The sequence below is a fragment of the Thamnophis elegans genome, chromosome 17 (assembly GCF_009769535.1).
Source record: "Thamnophis elegans isolate rThaEle1 chromosome 17, rThaEle1.pri, whole genome shotgun sequence".
In the NCBI taxonomy this organism is placed as follows: Eukaryota; Metazoa; Chordata; class Lepidosauria; order Squamata; family Colubridae; genus Thamnophis; species Thamnophis elegans.
The window spans coordinates 1,719,803-1,740,508 of NC_045557.1; the positions used below are offsets into that span (position 1 = coordinate 1,719,803).

The following is a 20,706-nucleotide window of genomic DNA, read 5'->3' on the forward strand; positions in this document are numbered from 1 at the left end:
AGGCTTTCCAGCCTGACCCAGTAGGTTTCACACTTAATGTCCAAATCTCACTTTACAGCTGCTTTAAAGGGGCCTTGGAGGTCTTCTAGTCCAGCCCCAAACCCAAGAGAGATTTGTAAGATGATGAAGGGATCGCCGTTTCTTTTCCACCTTCCTGGACTTGCCGCGAGGCCATCAGTCCAAGGGCTCCTCCTGCCAGGTGGAGGTGGGGATGGCCTTATAAGGATCCACGATCAGCTTGGCGCACCTCACCATCATGGCCAGCAGGAAGAGACCCATCAGGGAGAGGAAGGCGAGGCAGATGCCTTGGTCCACATCCACAAAGGGCTCCATCCCGGGACTTTCCATAGCCTGGATAACGCTGGGTCTGCTATTTCTCAAAGCACCAGACAAGGAAACAACGGATGAGATTCGGAACAAGGAGAGATTCAACCTGGAAATGAAGAGAAATGTTCTGACAGTGAGAACCATCAACCCATGGAAGAGAAGTTGCCTTCGGAAGTTGTGGGAGCTTCATCCCTGGAGGCTTTCAAGAAGAGACTGGACTGACATCTGTCAGGAATGGTGGAGGGTCTCCTGCTTGAGTGCGGGGTTGGACTAGATGACCTACAAGGTCCCTTCCAACTCTGCTAATCTGTTAAGAATATGAAGGACAGTTGCTGGAACTGGGCCTGGCTAGTCTAGTGAAGAGAAGGACCAGGGGAGACACGAGAGCAGCCTTCCAATATTTGAGGGGCTGCCACAGAGAGGAGGAAGGGGGTCAAGCTATTCTCCAAAGGACCCGAAGGCCAGAGAAGGAAGAATGGATGGAAACTGACCAAGGAGAGATTCAACCTGGAAATAAGGAGGAATTTCCTGACAGGGAGAACCATCAACCCATGGAACAGAAGTTGCCTTCGGAAGTTGTGGGAGCTTCATCCCTGGAGGCTTTCAAGAAGAGACTGGACTGACATCTGTCAGGAATGGTGGAGGGTCTCCTGCTTGGGGCGGGGTTGGACTGGATGACCTCCAAGGTCCCTTTCCATCTCTGTTAATCTGTTAAATCTGCTTGGCACCAACCTGGTTAAAAGATCGTTGGGGGTGGGGGCGTGCTGCAAGGAAAGGGACGGTTCTTTGTTGGGAAGAGCCAGGGATCCACTCCGATCCACAGGGAATCCACGGCTGGCACCCCAAAGGCCGTTCCTTGCCCTTCCGAAGAGCCGGGGAGTGGGAGGGCTGCTGGTTGGCCTTGGCTCCAGGCCGCACCAGGGAAACTGGTCCGTTCTGCTGAGCTGCCCCTGGAAATATCATTAATACTTCAGAAGGTGGGGCTGCAATACGGTATCACGTTTCTTGCCGTCCCTGCGGAAGGGAGAGAAGGAGCCAGAGATGGTCCCCTCTGGAGAGGGGGGGGGATCTGTTTTCCTCCCCCGCTGCTGTCCAAGGAGGATCCAAGCAGGTCTGGTGGGTTGAGACGTTTGGACGGGGCTCCTGAGCATGTGCAAAGGGCCTTCTGGCAACGCATTTCTTCCCTCCGCCCCCAAATATTTGGGGGTCCGTCTGGATCTTGTTTGCCGGGGCAACTGGGCAGAAAGCAAAGGAAGGAGGGTCGTCCCGGAAGAGCCTTTGGCAGCGGTGGCCACAATCCGAGGACTGGGCACAGTAAAGGAGGGGGGGAGCTTTGGGCTGGACTACAACTCCCATCACTCCCAGCCCAAAGGATCCCTGTCCTTGGGGGCGGCGCACACAGCTGGGCTTTTCCTTCTCTTGGGGGAAGCCCAGGGATGTTGTTGCCCCCAAACTTTTCCAAGTAAGGAAGCCCCAAGCGTGTTGGCCCAGGATGATGGGGATTGTTGTCCAAGGGATTCCCTTAGGAGGAGGGGGACGCGTGGTGCACCAAAGCAAATTGAGTTTTAATAGGTCAAGCCGGACTGGTTAGGCTGGGGCAAATGGGCCCTGCAGTGATGGGCAGGGGACGATGGGAGGCCCAGTCCTTGAATGACAGCGGCGTGACGCGGGACCTTTAAGGCGACGTCATCACCTGCTGGCCCGTGACGTCACCGTCGCCCCGCCCCCGTCCCTTTTCCCCTACTTCTGAGCCGCGCCCCCTTCCTCGGCGACGGCTTTCCCCCTGGGCCACGCCCTCTCTGGCGGGCCGAGCCAATGGGAGCTCGCGACGGCTCCAGCCACCGCCCCCTAGGCCCCGCCCCGGCAGGGCTCGCCCGCCGCCGCCATCTTGGACCTGGCGCGAGCGAGGGGCGGCGGAGTCGGGGCGGGGGGGGGCGCCCGCCTGTGTAGCCATGGCAACCGCCGCCGCGGGGCAGGGTGAGTGGGGGGGGGTCTCGGGGGGGAAAGGGTGGGGGGGGGTCTTAGGAGGGGCCTCCTTGCCTGCTGCGGGACTCCCTACCCCATCTTCCGCAGCCAGCGTCCCCGTGACTCTTCCGGACCCTCCTCCCCATCCTCCCCAGCCGCCCCCAGCTCCATCATCCCCCGCCCAGAAGAGCTGGGGGGGGGGGGCCGAGATGGTCTGGAAGGCAGCTCCCATAATCCCCAGCCGCCGGGCCAAGGCTGGCTGATCCCCATGGGGCTGTCCGGGCACACCGGCAGGACAGGAGGAGGAGCGGCCTCCCCGTCTCAAGGGCCAGGATAGCCGTGCAAGGGGCTAGGCTGCCCCCCTGCGTTGCTTGTGGAGCGGCCCTTGGAGACAGTCTGGAGCCTCTCCTGCGGAGGGCTCCTTCCAGCCCAAGTCCCATCGCTCCCAGCCACAGCAGCATTGGCTTCCTGGTCCCCATGGCCAGGACCCCGAGTCCCATCACTCCCAGACAGAGCAGGACTCCAAATCCCATCGCTCCCAGCCAGGGCAGCATTCCTGGTCCCCATGGGCAGGACTCCGAGTCCCATCACTCCCAGACAGAGCAGGACCCCGAGTCCCATCGCTCCCAGCCACAGCAGCATTGGCTTCCTGGTCCTTCTCCCCATGGCCAGGACCACGAGTCCCATCACTCCCAGACAGAGCAGGACCCCGTAGTCCCATCGCTCCCAGCCAGGGCAGTGGTGGCTTCCGGATCCTTCTGGAGGGGAGCCGGCCTGGCCGGAAGGGCTGCTGTGCTTGATTAAATCTCTGCTGTTTTTGCAAAGCCTGATTGCAAAATCTGGGTTTTTTCCCTCCTTCCCCCTCTGCTTCCCCCTCTGCTTTGAATGCGAAATCCATGCGGTGCTGTTTAATTCAGGACACAGCGACTCAAATACCCATTTAAGGTACAAAAAGTGTCTTTTCAAGAGTTGCATTTTCCCATCGTGGGCAAAAAATGAGTTTTGTTTTGCCCCGGAATTAGATGAAATGAAAGAGCGTGTTCCTGTACGGGCGGTCCTCGACTTACGACCACAGCTGAGCCCAAACTTCTTCCTGCTAATTGAGACATTTGTTAAGGGAGCTCTGCCCCATTTTCAACCTTTCTTGCCAGAGTTGTTAAGGGAATCACTGCAGATGTTCTATCTATCTATCTATCTATCTATCTATCTATCTATCTATCTATCTATCTGCAGATGTTCTATGTATCTATCTATGTATCTATGTATCTATATATCTATCTTCTATTATATCTCTATCTATCATCTATAATATATATATATATATCCTATTCTATCTATATCTATCATCTATCTATATCTATCTATCTATCTGCAGTTCTATCTATCATCTATCTATCTGCAGTTCTATCTATCATCTATCTATCTATCTATCTATCTATCTATCTATCTATCTATCTATCTATCTATCTATCTTCTATTATATCTATCTCTACCTACCTACCTACCTATCTAAATATATATATATATATATATATATATATATATATATATATATATATATATATATATATATATATCATCTATTATCTATCTATCTATCTATCTATCTATCTATCATCTATCTATCTTCTATTATATCTATCTCTACCTACCTACCTACCTATCTAATCTATCTATATATCTATATATATATATCTATATATCATCTATTATCTATCTATCTATCTATCTATCTATCTATCTATCTATCTATCTATCTATCTATCTTCTATTATATCTATCTCTACCTACCTACCTACCTATCTAATCTATCTATATCTATATCTATATATCTATATATCATCTATTATCTATCTATCTATCTATCTATCTATCTATCTATCATCTATCTATCTATATCTTCTATTATATCTATCTCTACCTACCTACCTACCTACCTACCTACCTACCTACCTACTTATCTAATCGTATCTATATATCTATATGTCATCTATTATATCTATATCTATCTATCTATCTATCTATCTATCTATCTATCTATCTATCTATCTATCTATCTATCTATCTATCATCTATCCAGACTTTCTACTTCTCTAACCAGCCCTGTTGCCATCCTCAGAAACTCTTGCCACAAACACGCACGGAAGCATAATTCATTGATAAAAACACCCTGCGGGCTCAGCAAAAACTTTTATCGAACTTCAGTAACTCTTTGTTCTTTTTAGTTCGGGATAGGATCAACTGTGACGTCGCTTGTTATCATTCAAACTTCATAGAGAGGATCCCTGTGAGATAATAACACTCCCAGCTGCCTTGGTGTACAGAATTATTTTGGAAATTCCTTGGGAGGAAAATACGTCAGCGCTTGGCCGGCCTCTGGTGTGTTTTGTTTCTGATTTTGGAGGCAAATATTTGCAAATATTCTCATTCGGGAAAAAGAGCTTCGGATCGTGTCAGCCGCGGATTTAAAAGTCCCAGGTTTGACTGAGCATTGGTAGGTTCGTTCGTTTTTTTTTTTAAAGTCCTTTTTGCGCTTGGTGTTAGAAGCTGGAGAGGTTGCAGCCCGGAGAGGATTGAGAACTAGCATGTTTTATGTTGAAAGGGTGGGTTATATGGAGGACTTCTTCTTGTTGCAAAATTGCTACTCTGAATGCTTCTGTTTTCATATTGCAGTTCAGTTTCGAAGCCACGGGAGTCTGCCCGTAAATATTTATCATTAAGCGCAGCAAAAATAGATAAGATTTTTTCTTTTCCCTTTTTGGCGTTGTCTCTGCAGTCAAAGTATTTTTCTCTCTCAAAAGTCCAAATCTTGCATTTCTTTTTTTTCCTGCCAGGAAATCAAATGAAGTGAAAACCCTTCTCTGGGAAGAAATTGTGGTGGGTTTTTTTCCTTGTTTAGAGACATTCTAGGGAAATCTGGTGTCGGATCCCTTGTGTTCTTCTGCCTCCATCTTTTTAGCTGCTTAAAAAAAAGAGGGGGGAGCAGCTTCTAAGAGTGTTTTAGGTGGTTCCCCTAATTTGTTTCTTTGCTTTTACCATTTTTGCTATTTAATTAAGTTGGGCCTTTTGCATGGGAATCTTTCGGGGGTGTTTCCTATCCAGCAAAGCCGCCTCGTCTCCAACACACCCCGTTCGAATTGTGTTTTCCTGCTGCAAAGAATCTTTTCATCTATCTGCGCTTCATAATTCAGTGCAGAGTTTGCAGAATTTCGGGTTTTTTTCCCCATATGGCATCAATTTTCTTCCTAGGATTCAAGTGGCGTGGAGCAAGCCGTTAGTTGTAGCTAAACCTCGGCGTCTTTGTGGGTTTTCTTCATTTCCATAGTCTGGAGAACTGGTACGATTCTTTCTCTACTCAAATGGAAGGCCAAAAATTTAGATCTTGCTTCAGATACGGCTTAATAGTAATTATCTGTTACATGTCTCTCATCCTTCCTCCTCTTCGTGCAATCTACTGAATCGAACCACCGGCTGATATCAGACTGGGTTTTTTTCCTCCTATCGAGTCTGTAATATCTTTACGGGATATAACAACTGAAACTATTTAATTAACTTGCATTTTTTTAGTTTTCTGGAGAAAGAATCAGTCTCCGACTTTGTTTCTGTATGCTGGAGATGTAATACAGGTCGTCCTCAAGCTTACGACCACAGTTGAGTGCAGCATTTCTGTTGTTGAGTGAGTTAAGTGAAAACCAGAGGCGTTTCGTTGTGCGTTGAACGGTAAATAAATTCAATAAATAAACGGCCAGCCCCCCCCCCCTTCCAAACGGTCCTTGCCGTCGCCCACCGTCCTGTTTCTCCGTCTTTCCAGAAATGGCATCGGACGTCTCTCCCTTGGGGGCTGGTTCGGGCACGTCGGGACCAGCCGCAGGAAGCCTCAGCCAGAGGAGCAGCAAGCGGCGGACGGGGTACGTTAGGAAGGGTCCGCGCGGTTTGGTCCCATAACAGGGGCAAAGGAAGAGGCGGGACCTTCTCCACTCAAAGGTGGGCCTGACCTGGAAGGACTTCAACCCGCCATCCCTAATTTTGTTGCTGTTGCGTTTTAGGCTGGAGTTTGACGAAGATGGCGAAGGGAACAGCAAATTCCTCAGGTGAGCTCCGTTCCCACTTCCTGGCAAGGAAGCTATAGAGGTAGAACTGAAGGACAGAACCGGAAGAGGTCTTCTAGTCCAGCCCCCTGCTCAAACAGGAGCCCTTACGCCAGAGGTGGGGAGCCATGTGTCTTTCACGACTTGTGGACTTCAACTCCCAGAATTCCCGAGCCAGCATAAGAGGGCCATGGTTCCCCACCCTTATACCCCTACACCATTTCAGGCAAATGGTCTTCCAGTCCCCCTCCAGTGTTGGAGCACCCACAGCTTCCGGAGGCAAGCTGTTCCACTGGCCAATTGTCAGGAAATTCCCCCTGACCAGAATAACAGGAGTCGGAAGGGACCTTGGAGGTCCTCTCGTCGGCCCCCTTGCTCAAGCAGGAAACCCTGGACCATTCCAGGGAAATGGCTGTCCCCTTCTTAAAATCCCCCAGTGATAGTCTTGTTAAAGCAAGTGCAGGAGAGATGGGATAAAGGTCTGCTCGATTCAGAGAGAAATAAAGGTGTCAAAGACACTTTCATTTCTTTTTTTTTTTTAATCCGTCAAAATTTACCCCGCTGACTCTTTTCATGGCATCCTTCTCCTTGTTCTCCTAGGTGCGAGGACGACCAGCTCTCCACGGACAAAGAGCGGTTCGCTAGGTAAGAATTTTGACCCAGCGAGGAGAAGAGCCTCCGGGGGGGGGGATTCCTTGAGCCGCAAAGAAGCGGGACGGGATTTCCCGCGTTCGGATGCAAGCAGGACTCTTCCCCCCCCCCCCCCCTGATTCCTTGGAAAATACTGGCTTGCTGGAGCCCAACCTGGCCTTGAAATGAAGCCGAGTTCATTAAAACAAGGCTGGAGAGCCTTTCGTGTTTCGCTTTAGCCTTTTAATGTTATGCAGGGACGCGCCTGGGCTTTTACAATTGCGAAGTGGTTGGCTGGGGAAAAGAGAGCGGCTGCTGGTATCCGGCTGTGTTTTTATAGTTTACGATTTGCTAGCACCTAAGTTCATTGCAAACTTCTTCCTTTTTTCCTCTCTCTTTATTTGACAGTTTCAGGGAATCGCTTGGGATTTGGCTTTTATTTTTTATTTCCCCCACCCTGATTTCTGCATAGTTACAGCCGGGCTTGCAAATCAGCCACGATGCATTTTGAGCCTCGGTGATGTTTTTTAGTTGTCCTCTGTTATTTATGTTTCGCTCCCCCATTAAGATGCCCGTCAAAACGTTTGGCAGATGATGCAACAAAATCTCGGATGCGACAGCCCGGCCCTTGACGTGAAAATGGAATAGTGGCCATAGGGGCAGCTTTTAAGAGGGGAGGCCTTCGCCTCCTGTCTGGCTGGGGAATTCTGGGAGTTGAAATCCGTTTCCTATTAAAGCTGCCGAGATTGAGAAAATGCCACATTAGAGGGATAAAATCCACTCTGCTGGGCCTGGGACTCAAATGTCTTATTCCACAATCTTCTTTTCTGGAAGAATTCTTGTTTTTCTCTGTTATTTTTCTGTACGGAAGGCGGTTTCTCAGCCTTTTGGGGCAGAGTTTGTCCCCCTGGTTCAGAGCCCACCTCCCGAAATAAGTTTCTCTGCGGCTGAAAATCAGCTTCCTTTGCACCTTCCTGGCTCCATCCATCCATCCTCCCCTCCCTCTTTCTCTCCTTTCTTCCTCCCCCCCCCCTCTTTTCTGCGCTGTGAGTCTCTGCTAGGGCTGTTGGGGCACGCTGACCCCCTCCTCTTCCATTGGGCTTCTTCCGGTGAAAACCAGGCCCATAAGCTGGGTCCCCCTCCCCCTCTCTTTCTTGGCCTGGGAGGCCACCCCACCCGCCCGCGCCCCCTCTGAAGTTTTAGCTTAGCTCACCCGTTTTATTTCTAGGTCCGATGACGAGCAGAGCTCGGCGGATAAGGAAAGATTGGCCAGGTAGGAAGCCAGAGATTTGCTTTGGATTCTCGGCGCATGACAAACCACAGTTTGTTCACTTCCCCTCCCCTCCCCTTTCTTCTGCTTCCCACCCGTCATAGCCTCCGCCACCCACCCACCCATCGCCTTCCCCGTTCAATCGAGGGCTGGAAAGTGGACACAGAGTTTGGGGGATCAGCTGCTCGGTTGGACACGAGAAGCCGTGAAAAGCCGACCAGGAAGGGTCTGCAGCTGTGGCAGAAACTGGCTGGGTTTCGCCGACTCCTGAAAGCCGCCGTGTCCCGCTTGGAGGGGCTGAGCGGACCAGAGAGGAAGTGGGGGGGGGGGCTGCCTGCATTAGTGACGCCACCGTAATTCCTGCAGAATTGCTTTTCAAAGGCTGGCCGTCCTCAACGACCACAGTTGAGCCCAACATTTCCAGGCAAAATAGTTGTTGAGTGAGTTTTGTTCCACTTTGCGACCGTCCTCGTTCACTCCGGCTTCCCCAGCGACTGGGCTCGTCGGGAGGTTGCAAAAGGGGAATCTGTGACCGTCGTAAGTGCGAGTCAGTTGCCAAGGTTGGAGGGACTTGCCGTAAAGCACCCCAGGGCTCCCCCCTGTTTGCCTCTTCTGCCTCCTCTTCATTGCCCCCCCCCCAGACCTTCCTCCTGCCCCACATCACTGAACTCCTGGCCCAGGAAAGGAGAGATTTCCTCCCTCCAGAACAACCTAAAACTTTGATTTTTTTTTCTCTGTTTTAAAAAAATCACCCGTACAGCCTTCTCTTTCTTCACTACCCACATCCATCCTCCATTCCATGCTTCCGGCTCCTGGTTTTCTTATTGACTATTTTCTCCCCCCCCCCCTTTTGTTGGAAAGCTTGTAAAACCCTTTTTTTGGGGGGGGGGACTGTTGATGATTTTGCAGCAAGGAAAGCTTCTGCAAAACTTTGCGGCTGCAAACGGTGTTTTTTGATCCTGGAGGGATGTCTCTGCGCCATGATACTAAACCTGGTTTTTTTGGGGGGGGGGGTTCCTTTCCCCCCTCCCCAGTCGTGATGGTCCTTTCAGCCCCGAGGCAGTGGGTGTATTCTATTCCTGCTCCCATCGTCTTCTGTTTACTAGAATTTGCCAGAAAGGAAGGAGGCCTGAATAGGCTATGGATCTGCAGGTGGAGATGGAAAGAAAATCAGGCACGCGGGGAATGTATTGAGGGATAGACTGCCTCTGTCCCTGGAGGCTCCGTTCCCAGACCCTTGTTGTCCTCCAAGCCCTTTCCCTGAGCTTCCCAAAGGCGGTGGCTCTCCGTGTTTTGCTTCGAGCGGAAGGTTGCAACGCTCCTCGAAATCTTGCCTGCTTTTCTCTGTCTGCATGCCCGGCACGCATCCTCTTTCCAAGCCTTAACACCTCGTGGCCCTCTTTCCGTTCTCCTTTCTCCGCTTCCCCACCCGTCAACTCTCTCTTTCTCTCTCTCTATTTTCTTTTTCTTTTTGAGCCCGGCAGTTTCTTGCAACCTGGCCTCCCCTTTCTCTCCGCTTCTCTCTCTCCATCCCCAGGGAGAACCACAGCGAGATCGAACGCCGACGGCGGAACAAGATGACCGCTTACATCACCGAGCTCTCTGACATGGTGCCCACCTGTAGCGCCTTGGCCCGCAAGCCGGACAAGTTGACCATCCTGCGCATGGCCGTCTCTCACATGAAGTCGCTGCGGGGCACTGGGAACACCTCCACGGATGGCACCTACAAGCCATCTTTCCTCACTGACCAGGTGAGGGATGGGGCTGGGCGGGTGTGCGTTTGTGACCTCTGATGTCCGGAGCAAAGAGGGTGGAGGGGGAGAAGAAACTAGCAATAGCCCTTAGACTTATAAACCGCTTCCCACTGCTTTCCAGCCCTCTCTAGGCAGTTTACTGAGTCGGCCTATTGCCCCCCCCCCCAAATTGTTCCTCGTTTTACTGATCTCGGAAGGACGGCAGGTTGAGTCAACCTTGAGCCGGTCAGGATTGAACTGCTGGCAGTGGGCAGAATTAGCCTGCAGTGCTGCCTTCTAAGGGACGTGGTGGCTAAGACGCCAAGCTCGTCGATCAGAAAGGTCGGCAGTTTGGCAGTTCGAATACCGAGCGCCACGTAACGGAGCGAGCCCCCATTCCTTGTCCCAGCTCCTGCCAGCCTAGCAGTTCGAAAGGACGTAAAAAATGCAAGTAGAAAAATAGGAACCACCTTTGGTGGGAAGGGAACAGCGTTCCGTGCACCTTCAGTGTTGAGCCGGCCACATGACCACGGAGACGTCTTCGGACAGCTTTGAAACGGAGATGAGCACCGCCCCCTAGAGTCAGGAACGACTAGCACATATGTGCAAGGAAAAGCTTTACCTTTATCTTTACTGAATTTGAACCATAACTGAATTTGAATTTCAATTAATCCACGGAAACAGCTTCCCGCCAGAAGGTGTGAGCGCTCCAAAACTGAACAGCCATTTGTCCAAAATTGTATAGGGTCTCCAGGCTTCAGCAGAGGGTTGGACTAGTAGACCTCCAAGGTCCCTTCCAACTCTTGTTATTTTGTTATTCTGCTGCCCTTTGCAGAGCTGCGTAGTTCTGCTTTGAACCTGCGGCTCGTGTCCATGGTGCGGCCAGGGTGCAGGAGAGTTGGCAGCCTTGCGTGAGCGCCCGCATCAGAGGAGGCTCCTTGGCCCCTTTCGACGCCGCAGCCTCCGGCCCGCGCTCCGTTTCACTTTCCCTCTCTCTCCACAGGAGCTGAAACACTTGATCCTGGAGGCGGCCGACGGCTTCCTCTTCATCGTCTCCTGTGAGACGGGCCGAGTGGTTTACGTCTCTGACTCCGTGACGCCCGTCCTGAACCAGCCGCAGTCGGAGTGGTTCGGCAGCACCCTCTACGACCAGGTGCACCCCGACGACGTGGAGAAGCTGCGGGAACAGCTCTCCACCTCGGAGAACGCGCTGAGCGGTAGGTTTCTCCCCAGCTGAGCTCGGTTGTGGGATGCGGGAGAGCCGGCAGCCGCTTCGACTCGGCGGCTGGAAGCAGCCCAGTCCTCATTTTGTGGCTTGGCTTCCGCAGGCCGCATCCTGGACCTGAAGACGGGGACGGTCAAGAAGGAGGGTCAGCAGTCCATGAGGATGTGCATGGGGTCGCGTAGGTCCTTCATCTGTCGGATGAGGTGTGTTGTGCTGAAGGGGGCAGCGTGCTTCGTTTTAATTCGGGGGTGTCCATTTTAAGATTTGCTATAGGGACGCGGTGGCTCAGTGGCTAAGACGTTGAGCTTTGTCGATCAGAAAATGTTGGCAGTTCGGCGGTTCGAATCCCCAGCGCCGCGTAACGGAGGGAGCTCCCGTGACTTGTCCCGGCTTCTGCCAACCTAACAATTCGAAAGCATGTAAAATGCAAGTAGGAAAATAGGAACCACCTTTGGTGGGAAGGGAACAACATTCCGTGCGCCTTCAGCGTTGAGTCATGCCGGCCACATGACCACAGAGACGTCTTCAGACAACGCTGGCACTTCGGCTTTGAAATGGAGATGAGCAACGCCCCCTAGAGTCGGGAACGACTAGCACAGATGTGCGAGGGGAACCTTTTCCTTTACCTTTAAGCTTTGCTGGCTGGGGAATTCTGGGAGTTGAAGTCCACCCTTCTTAAAATGGCACCGGTTGGACCCCCCCCCCTGACTTAAGCATGGTTCCTTTTAACCGCCGTTCAACAGGGAAAAGGACTGGGCTGCTTTGTGCCAAGGACGGGTAGTTCGGTCAGCAGAGGGAAGGGCTCATGTAACACTGGCCAGGACACCTTTCTGAGGGACGGGGGGCCCTGCCAGTTTAGCTGATCCGCGCCGTGGAGGCCTCTGCAGGCAACGTCTCTCTCTCTCTCTCGCCGAAATTCAGATATATATATATAATATATATATGTATGTATGTATGTATGTATGTATATGTATATGTATATGTATGTATATGTATATGTATATGTATGTGTATATATATATATATATATATATATATATATATATATATATATATATATATATATATATATATATATATATATATATATATATATTTAATCCCTTGTTCTGCAGATGTGGGAACGCAACCGTCGATCCCGTCTCCATGAACCGGCTCAGCTACATGAGGAATCGGTGCAGGTAAATGATGGCGGGGAGGGGAGGAAATGACGGAGGATGAAGATGCCGGGTTTTTTTGGGAATGTAAAGGGTGGGGGAGGGGAAGAGCAGAGGGTCCCCCTTTTTTTCTTTGAGAGCAGGGATTGCAAAAGAAGAGGGTCTTCGGTGCCATTTGGGGGGGTTCATTTGGAAGGCGACAGCCCGGCGGCTTTCAGATTTCAAAAGAAGGACAGATTTATTTGGGTTTCGGTCACTTATAAAACCTTGTCAAATCTCTTCTCCTTCCAGGAACGGGCTGGGTGCCATCAAAGAGGGGGAACCCCATTTTGTGGTTGTCCACTGCACGGGCTACATCAAAGCTTGGCCACCGGCAGGTAACTTACCTGGGCCTCCCCCCCCTTCTCCCCCCTTGACAATCGTGCCACGGTCCAGCTGCCTGGCTCCCCCCCTCTCGTTTCTGACATCTTGTAATTATTAAAACCTACCATGGAGGGGGGGGGCAGAGAAACCCCAAACCGTCGCCTTCTGGAAGCCGGTTGATTCGAACCGGTTGTGAATTCAAATCCTCCTCCTTCCCAGGAGTTTCCCTGCCCGACGATGATCCGGATTCTGGACAGGGCAGCAAATTCTGCCTGGTGGCCATTGGCAGGTTGCAGGTAGGCCGGAGAGGGGTGCAGCCGTGTGGGGCTCGTCCCCCCCCCAAATCTCTCCAAAGCTCCTGAGGGACAGTGGGTCGCCCGGAGGATAAAGCTCACTCCCCCGAATTCACTGGGGTTTTCTCCCCTTCCTTCGCAGGTCACCAGCTCCCCCAGCTGCGCAGACATGAACACCGTATGTCAGCCCACCGAGTTCATCTCCCGCCACAACACGGACGGGCTGTTCACCTTCGTGGACCACCGCTGCATGGCCACCGTGGGCTACAAGCCCCAGGTAGCGTCCCGGAACTCCTCCTCCCCCGTGACGCCAAAGGACGGAGGGAGGGGCTGCTCTGCAAATGGTGTCTCTTCTCTGTGCCAGGAACTCCTGGGGAAGGACATTGTCGAGTTCTGCCATCCTGAAGACCAGCATCTGTTGAGGAACAGCTTCCAGGAGGTAAACCCACCACAGAGTAGCTCAACCTCGGCCATCAGCACAGCTGGGATTGGCTAATGGGTGTCCAGGTTGAGAGCAGAGGGCTTGGAGAGAGAGAGAGAGAGAGAGAGTAGGGGGCTTGCAAAGGGTCCATAACACGGCATTCCACCCCATAACCATCCTCACCCACTCCGGCCTTCCAGGCGCCCGTTGAAAGGAGTGGCCCAGGAGCCGCCAAGTCTCCAAACTTGCCCACCTTGAAGACTTGTGGACTTCCCGGCTGAAGAATTCTGGGAGTGGAAGTCCGCAAGTCTTAAAGTGGGCCAAGTTTGGAGACCCCTCCCCCCCACACTTCAGGCGGTAGAGCGCTCTGCCTCGTGAGTCCAAGAGACTCCATTGTCTCTTGGGACCCCTCGTATTAGAGCAAGATGGCAGGGCACATCCTCCCTCCCCCCCCCAACTTCGGAGGGCACTTTGGCCCTTCCAAAGGCCGGGGGGGACCCCTCAGGGGCCTTGTGGGTCAGCCCCAGGCCCTCAACAGCGTCTGATGGGGTCCCACCCCTTTTTCCAGGTGGTGAAGTTAAAGGGCCAGGTGATGTCCGTCATGTTCCATTTCCGATCCAAGAACCGCGAATGGCTCTTGATGCGGACTAGCTCCTTCACTTTCCAGAACCCCTACTCGGACGAGATCGAGTACATCATCTGCACCAACACCAACGTAAAGTACGTAACCCCTGCGCCCACCTTCCCCTCGAGGAGGAGGGCTTTCCGGTCACCTGCTTCCCCCCCCCCCCCAAAAAAAAACATCCAGGAAAATCACCCCACAGCTGTCAAAAGAGGGGAAGAACTTTAGTTCTGCAGAGGCTCAGCCGTGCTTCTTTGCGAATTGGCCAGCCTGCCGTGATGTCAGGGCGAGCGGGCGGGACTTTCTCACGGGGAGGAGGGGGGGGTGTCAGCCAGCGGGAGGGGCCCCTCGGCCTCCCGTCATCATTTCTTGGCTTGAGTGATGCGTAGAGAGAGCCGATATGGGTTTAACCGTTGCGGCCTCCGGAAAACCAACCATCTCCATCCCCATCTCCATTGTTTAGCTTCAGGGTTGGGGGGCAGGAAAAACCACCGCGCTTAAACCAAGAGGGGCTGGAGGGGACGGGGGGGAGGTCTGCAGACCAAGCGGCAGAGTCCACGTTGCCTCAGGAGCCCCCCAAGGATGAGGGTCTTCCTGGAAAGGCAGGAGCAGCATCTCAGAGGGCTTCGGGAGTTGACGGACGTTGATGGCCTGAAGTGCTTTGCAAAGCTGCGAAAGCTTCCTTGGGTCGACCGAGGAGTTTTAACTCCTGGGTGCCAAGCCTCCCCCCACCCACCCCTGGTCTGTGTCCCCGAAGGGGCTGCCTCATGGTTTTCCTTCCCCTTCCCTGCAGAAATACCGGCCAGGACACCCGCCCTGCCAGCTCGAACCCGTTGCAGAGACCCCAGCTAGGCCCCAATGTCAGCCTGCCTTTGGAGATGGGCCCAGGGCACCTGGCCGCCAGGTAAGGGCCTGTTTGGAGGACTCGGAGGCCCCCTGGGCTCACTTCTCTCTGCACCCCACGCCCCCGGGCTGTTCCCTGATCTGAGTCTCTGCCTTTTAGGGCACAGCCAGCACAGCCAGCGGAGCTGGACGTGGTTCCCGGGAGAGAAAGCTTAGCCAGCTACGAGCACCCGCAGGTAAGGGGGCCGAGGGGCAGGTGCCGGGGCGGGCTGGAAACACAGGCGGTGAGTAAATGTTTATCTTTCTCTCCAGGCTGCCTTCAGGCCGTGAGCACCCCTGGCCCCGAGCACAGCAAGCCTCTGGAGAAGGCCGAGGTCCTCTTCGGGCAGGAGCCGGACCCTCGCTTCAGCGAGATGTATAGTGGCATCAGCCCAGGTGTGAGATGGAGGGGAAAGGCCTTTTTTCTGCAATCTCCTTTCCATTGGGGGCGGTTTCCAAACTGCGCCTGTATCCAACATCCCCGTTGGGGGTCTCCCGCTCTCTCTCGCAGACCGGACGAAGCCCATTTCAGCCAACTCGGTGCCCCACCAGCCAGCCCCTCTTCGGCCCAGGGAACAGTTTCGGGGCTTCCCGCCCGGCTGAGGGCTTCCGGTAAGGCTCTCAAGCCGCCTCCATTTCTTCCACGAATGCTCTTCCCTTTACGACGAAGCAGCCGTTCCGGCAAGGCTGCACCATCTATTCCCCGAAAGGATGAGAATTTGGGGGGTGTTTGAGGACGGGGCACCCTGGGGGGTCTCCCCTTCAGCGGTTGTGGTCAGGATCTCCCAAGCAGGGTCTTCCTTCGTTCTGCTCTTCCCTTCCGACAGCAGCAGCAGCCTGGCGCCCCCAGTGAACGTCCTGCAGCCTGGCCGGACGCACTCGACCTCCGCCGGACCCATCCTGGCCCACCTCTCTCGCCATGCCAGCCCCAGTCAGGTCTCCGGAAGCGCCTGGGCTTCGGGATCGCGCCCGCCTTTCGCGGCCCAAGTAATTTTGTCTTCCTTCGGCTGTTCTTTCTTCCTCTGCACCCCCCTCTTCCCCAAACAGTCTTCCTTAGGGTCAAGGGTGAAACGCCAAGAGCTGCCTCTTCGCCTACTGACCGGTGGCCTCTCTCGTTGGCGGGGTTTTTGATTCGGGCTCTTCTTCACCTCTTAGAAAGTTTGGAAAATTCATGGCTTCCTTCCTTTCTGCTTTTTGCTTCTCCTCCAGCCAGCGGCTTCCCAGCCAGTGAAGACTCGCCCCCCGTCGTTTGCCATGGGCAGCTTCCAGGCCACGCCGTCCTCCTTCGGCCCCATGCCGAATCCCGGTTCCGCGGCCTCGCCAGCCGGAGCTCCCTACCCAAACCTTGCCGGTCGGAACGCCCCTTTTGGTAAGTTCCCTGGGCTGCCCGTCAGAGCCGCCAGCTTTGGGCTTCGGCCTCCTTGTAGCTGTGACTCCTTCGTGGTCCCATCATTAAATGAGCTTCTTTGCAGAGCTGGGAAGGACCCCAGAGGCCATTTAGCTGTGCCTTTCTGACCCAGTTGAAAGTTCAAGATCTTTCCCCCACACCCACAAGTACATCACATGGTCCAATCTTCCATTGCCACGAAGACAGAGTCCACCCGTCCACTTCTGGCCAGGTGCAGAGACAAAAGATGGCCTTGACTTTCTAAGAAGAATGTTGTTATGGCTACATATCACCCAACTCTCCACATAATCCCCCTTCCCAGTTTCCCACAGTAGAAATTGTGGCAGGCCTGAAGTCCAAAAAGAAAAGGGCTTGCAGACATGACACTTTGGTCTCTTGTGGGATCTCCTTCCTGCCGGTCAGCCTTTTCAGGTACACCAGATGAGCTAATTCTCCTTTATAGTACGGCCGCACGAACAAGTTGGAAAGTCCAAGTCTCCCACTGTTTTTTTTACAGCCTGAGAAACTAGGGAGGGTTTCTCCGCCCATTGTGTAGCAGTGGACTCGGTCCTCTCTTCTCTAAACGTTCCCATTTCCTTGCTGGATCTCCCAAGGCCTGTCTTTCTCACTGACTGCTATCCTTCCTCAGCTGCTGGAGAGAGCGGGCAGAATCCGGCCCCGTTCCAGGCGCGGACGGCAGAAGGAGTCGGCGTTTGGCCACAGTGGCAGAGCTCAGGCGAGTCCCATGTCAGCAGCAAGCAGCAGCCTGCCCAGCCAGAGGTCTTCCCGGTGAGTCAGCTGACTGAGAAGCAATCAAGTGGGGGGAGTGGAAGGGTTGTGCAGAAGTCCTCGACTTACGACCATCTCTTTAGCAACGGCTCGAAATCAAAAGACGTTTTCAGAAGACGTTACAATGGTCACACACACACACCCCTGAGTCACCAGAGCACAATTCAAGCACTATGACAACCGGTTCACCTTTAGGAAGGTTGCAGTGCCTTGCCATCATAAAAGAGCCGAGGTGGCGCAGTGGTTAAATGCAGCACTGCAGGCTACTTCAGCTGACTGCAGTTCTGCAGTTCGGCTGTTCTAATCTCACCGGCTCAAGGTTGACTCAGCCTTCCATCCTTCCGAGGTGGGTAAAACGAGGACCCGGATTGTTGTTGGGGGCGATATGCTGACTCTGTAAAACCGCTTAGAGAGGGCTGAAAGCCCTATGAAGCGGGATATAAGTCTAACTGCTATTGCTATTGCTATCATGTGATCACAATTGTGACCTTCTAGCTGTATTTGCTTAACAACTGCCATAAAAATCGATCGTAAAATTGGGTCTGAAGATTTGCTTAAAGACCGCATCATCCCTCAGCAACCGAAATCCTAGTCCCAGCTGTGGTCGTAAGTCGAGGGATGAGAGCCGGTTAGGAAAACGCAGATCCTTTTTTACGGCTTGCCCCCCTGCGTTGGTCTCCTCACCTCTTGGACCCTTCATAAGTTCCCCCAATTTAATCTCAGGCCTTATTTTATTCCGGATTTTGCTGATGGCTCCTTCCTTTTCTTTTTCTTCCTCTTTTGGCTTCCCAGGATATGCTGTCAATGCTGGGGGAACAAGGAACCAACTACAGCAATGAAGAGTTTCCCGAACTGAATATGTTTCCGCCCTTTTCGGAGTAAGCGAGGGAGACGACCTGCCCCCCTGATGGGACAATTATTCTGTGTAGCAGCGAGGAGGAGGGGAGGGGGGTCTCTTCTTCGCTCCCCCTGACTTTTTGCAAAGAGCCCCCAAGTCTTCCTGTGTGTGTGGGGTGGGGGGGAGAAGCCTCACGGGGGAGTCGCGAACACAGGCAAACTGAGAGGCTGCATCTCCCCACCAAATCTCTGGGGCTGCCTCCCTGCCAGCCGCAACGGACGTTACTTTTGGAGACGTATTCAAGCAATCTTAGAAGGAACCGAAGGGGTGTATTTTTTTTCCCCCTTCCCCATCCAACATGGGAAAAGATGCTTGGGAAGGGAAATGGTCAGCAAAGGGGTTCCTCCGCCCCCCCCCCCCCCCCGGTCTTTTAATTTTTTAATTCTATGACGTAATCTTTTATACCTACATTGTATTCTCGTTTATACACGTGGCGGGAGCCGAATTTTGTCAAGAGGGGCTCCTGCTTCGGAGGCGGTTTTTGACATGTGAACCAGGGAGAACTCTTCCCCCCCCCCCTGTGTTTCTTCCCTTGATACACGTGTCTCTCTTATCTCTCTCACAAGCAGTATTAATGAAATGTGGGGTGGGTGGGGGTGGCTGACATCCCCCCCCCCCCCCAATCTCCTCATCCGGTCCCTTTGTTGGTTAACTTGTCTTGCCACACTTCTTTCGGGCCACGTTGTGCTCTGCGCTTGGAGACTGTGCTGGCACAATCTTCTTCGTAAAAATCCCCCTTTTGTGGGGGGGGGGTTTGCGATTGACAATCATGGTAGACTGCCAAGAGAAAAACGGTCCCTGTTTTAGGAATAATGTCTAGAGCCCTGATTCAGGGAGGGGCTGTCCCGTTCTCGGAAATTAGGGAAAGGATGCTGGTTTAATCCTGGAGGTGACCAAGGGAAGCTGGTTGGCATCTTTTCAGCACTGATTGGTTGCTCTCCAACCCGGGCGATTATCATGGGTCGGGGTGCTTTCCCGGCGCCCCCTTCCCTCCCTCCCGATCTGTGTGAAGCCCTTTTCCTCTTTCCTTGTACGCGCTTCCCCACGGGGACACCTAAAAGCCATTAAAAAAATTGCACAAAGAGCACACGGCGTTTTGTCTTCCTTGAGATTGCCAAACCTCTGTCCTTGCTTTCACCGTCGGAAGCGAAAGGCACAGATTGTCCCTTAAAACCCTTATCAGGTTTTCCAGCCGTCGCCGTGCAGGTTTATTTCCTTTTTTTCATTCCAAAGAAAAGAATATTTTTCTCCTCCCTTCATGGAAAGCATGTCAATTCGGCCTCCCCCACCGGCCATACACTGGGGGAGTGGCGGGCAAACATGTTCTTGAAATGGGCACAAGGGGAAACTGCTATTTTTCATGAAGTCTGGGTGGCCGTAATCCTGCAGCTGAACATGGCTCTGGATTGGAAAAAAGATGAGAGCAAGCTAGTTCCTAGTCCCGTTCCATTGGCAGCTAAATTGGTCCCTCTCGTGTCCCTAACAATACTGTAGAGTGCTGGTGGATAGAGAGGTTTGACCAGCCTAGCAGGGTTAGTTTTCGTTTTTTCCAAACTGAGGGCATCTTCTCAGCTGTTTGTTCCTCCAGCAAGCAAAACCTTATCCAGCTGCAGCTCCATTATAGCTTTGTGGCAACTTAGAATTTTAAAAGATTGTTCTGCCTGCGGGAGCTTTCCTCCCTCCTCCTGCCAGAGGTAAATTCCTCCACCCTGTGCCATCGCCTCTTCCCGCTTGAAAGACTCGGAAAAACTGGGGGACCCTTTGCCACACTTTTGGAGTTTGGAGGGTGTCGCTTGCAAGCTCACATATTGTAGGAAGCATCAGGATGCTGCCAGACTCTTGAAGTATATGGATGCTCTTGGTCTCTCTTTGCAAGGCTTATCTGCACTGTTTGCAAAAAAGAAAAAGAAAAATATTGTTTTCCTCGGCGGGAAAGAAGAATCAAGTTATGGAAAAGTTGCACTGTTTGCATTTCCAGAATATCAGAAGACAAAAAAGGGGGGTGGGGGGCAGAGAGGAGAGAGAACAGTCATGTGATTAATTGGGTTCAGGGTTTAAATTCTCCATATGGGGGTTGTGGATGCATTTCTAACTAGTTTCCCTGCCTCAAAATAGGGTAAAGTGGCTCCGATTCAGAAATCGATTTGGAGACAGGCCTCCTTAGATGACGAAGCAATCGCAGTTTTCTGGGGTGAATTAAGTCTTCGTCCCAAAAACCGCATGACTCAGTCACATGTTTTTACTTAATTTTTTTTTCTTCTTCCCACATCATGTTTTTTTCCTTTAAAAAAAAAAAAACAAATTCTCGTCTGCCTTAGTCACGCTAGGAAAACAGCTCAGGATCCTAGGTCACCTTGAAAGCCAACAAGTCTAAAAAGCACTGTGGTTTTTGTGCCTCGTTGCTCTGTAGAGGAGTGCAAATGTGTAAGTTGGCTTTTCCTGGAGAAACATTTAAACGCGGCTTTCTTGTACGTTGGAAGTGTCCGAGAGTGGTTAAAACTTTTCCAGATTTCTTTCTGAAATTGGAGAGGTTTTCTATCCCAGATCTTGTGGGAGTGATGAGGCTAAGATAGGACAAAACCTGCTGAGATTTGACTGGAACAAAATGACCTTTTTTTTTATCAGAGTTGCAGAAATTGCCAGGAGGAAAGAGCTG

The 20,706-nt window shown here is 52.3% G+C and overlaps 2 protein-coding genes across 2 annotated transcripts; one reads left to right on the forward strand and one right to left on the reverse strand.

The window, feature by feature from the left end:
* Nucleotides 1-139: 139 nt before the first annotated feature.
* On the reverse strand, nt 140-428 carry LOC116520238 (cortexin domain-containing 1-like). Its single transcript, XM_032234396.1, has one exon. The coding sequence runs from the start codon at nt 346-348 to the stop codon at nt 175-177; it is 174 nt and encodes a 57-aa protein (XP_032090287.1). The 5' UTR covers nt 349-428; the 3' UTR covers nt 140-174.
* Nucleotides 429-2,172: 1,744 nt separating this feature from the next.
* ARNT (aryl hydrocarbon receptor nuclear translocator) lies at nt 2,173-18,061 on the forward strand. Its single transcript, XM_032234397.1, is given in 23 exon segments — nt 2,173-2,304; nt 6,104-6,200; nt 6,339-6,383; nt 6,981-7,025; nt 8,239-8,283; nt 9,818-10,031; nt 11,017-11,230; nt 11,342-11,441; nt 12,354-12,419; nt 12,687-12,772; nt 12,978-13,054; nt 13,194-13,328; nt 13,416-13,490; nt 14,041-14,192; nt 14,888-14,998; nt 15,098-15,177; nt 15,253-15,372; nt 15,488-15,519; nt 15,521-15,588; nt 15,804-15,963; nt 16,186-16,345; nt 17,013-17,152; nt 17,945-18,061. Coding segments are annotated over 23 exon segments (2,337 nt in total). The 5' UTR covers nt 2,173-2,279; the 3' UTR covers nt 18,035-18,061.
* The last annotated feature ends 2,645 nt before the right edge of the window (nt 18,062-20,706 follow it).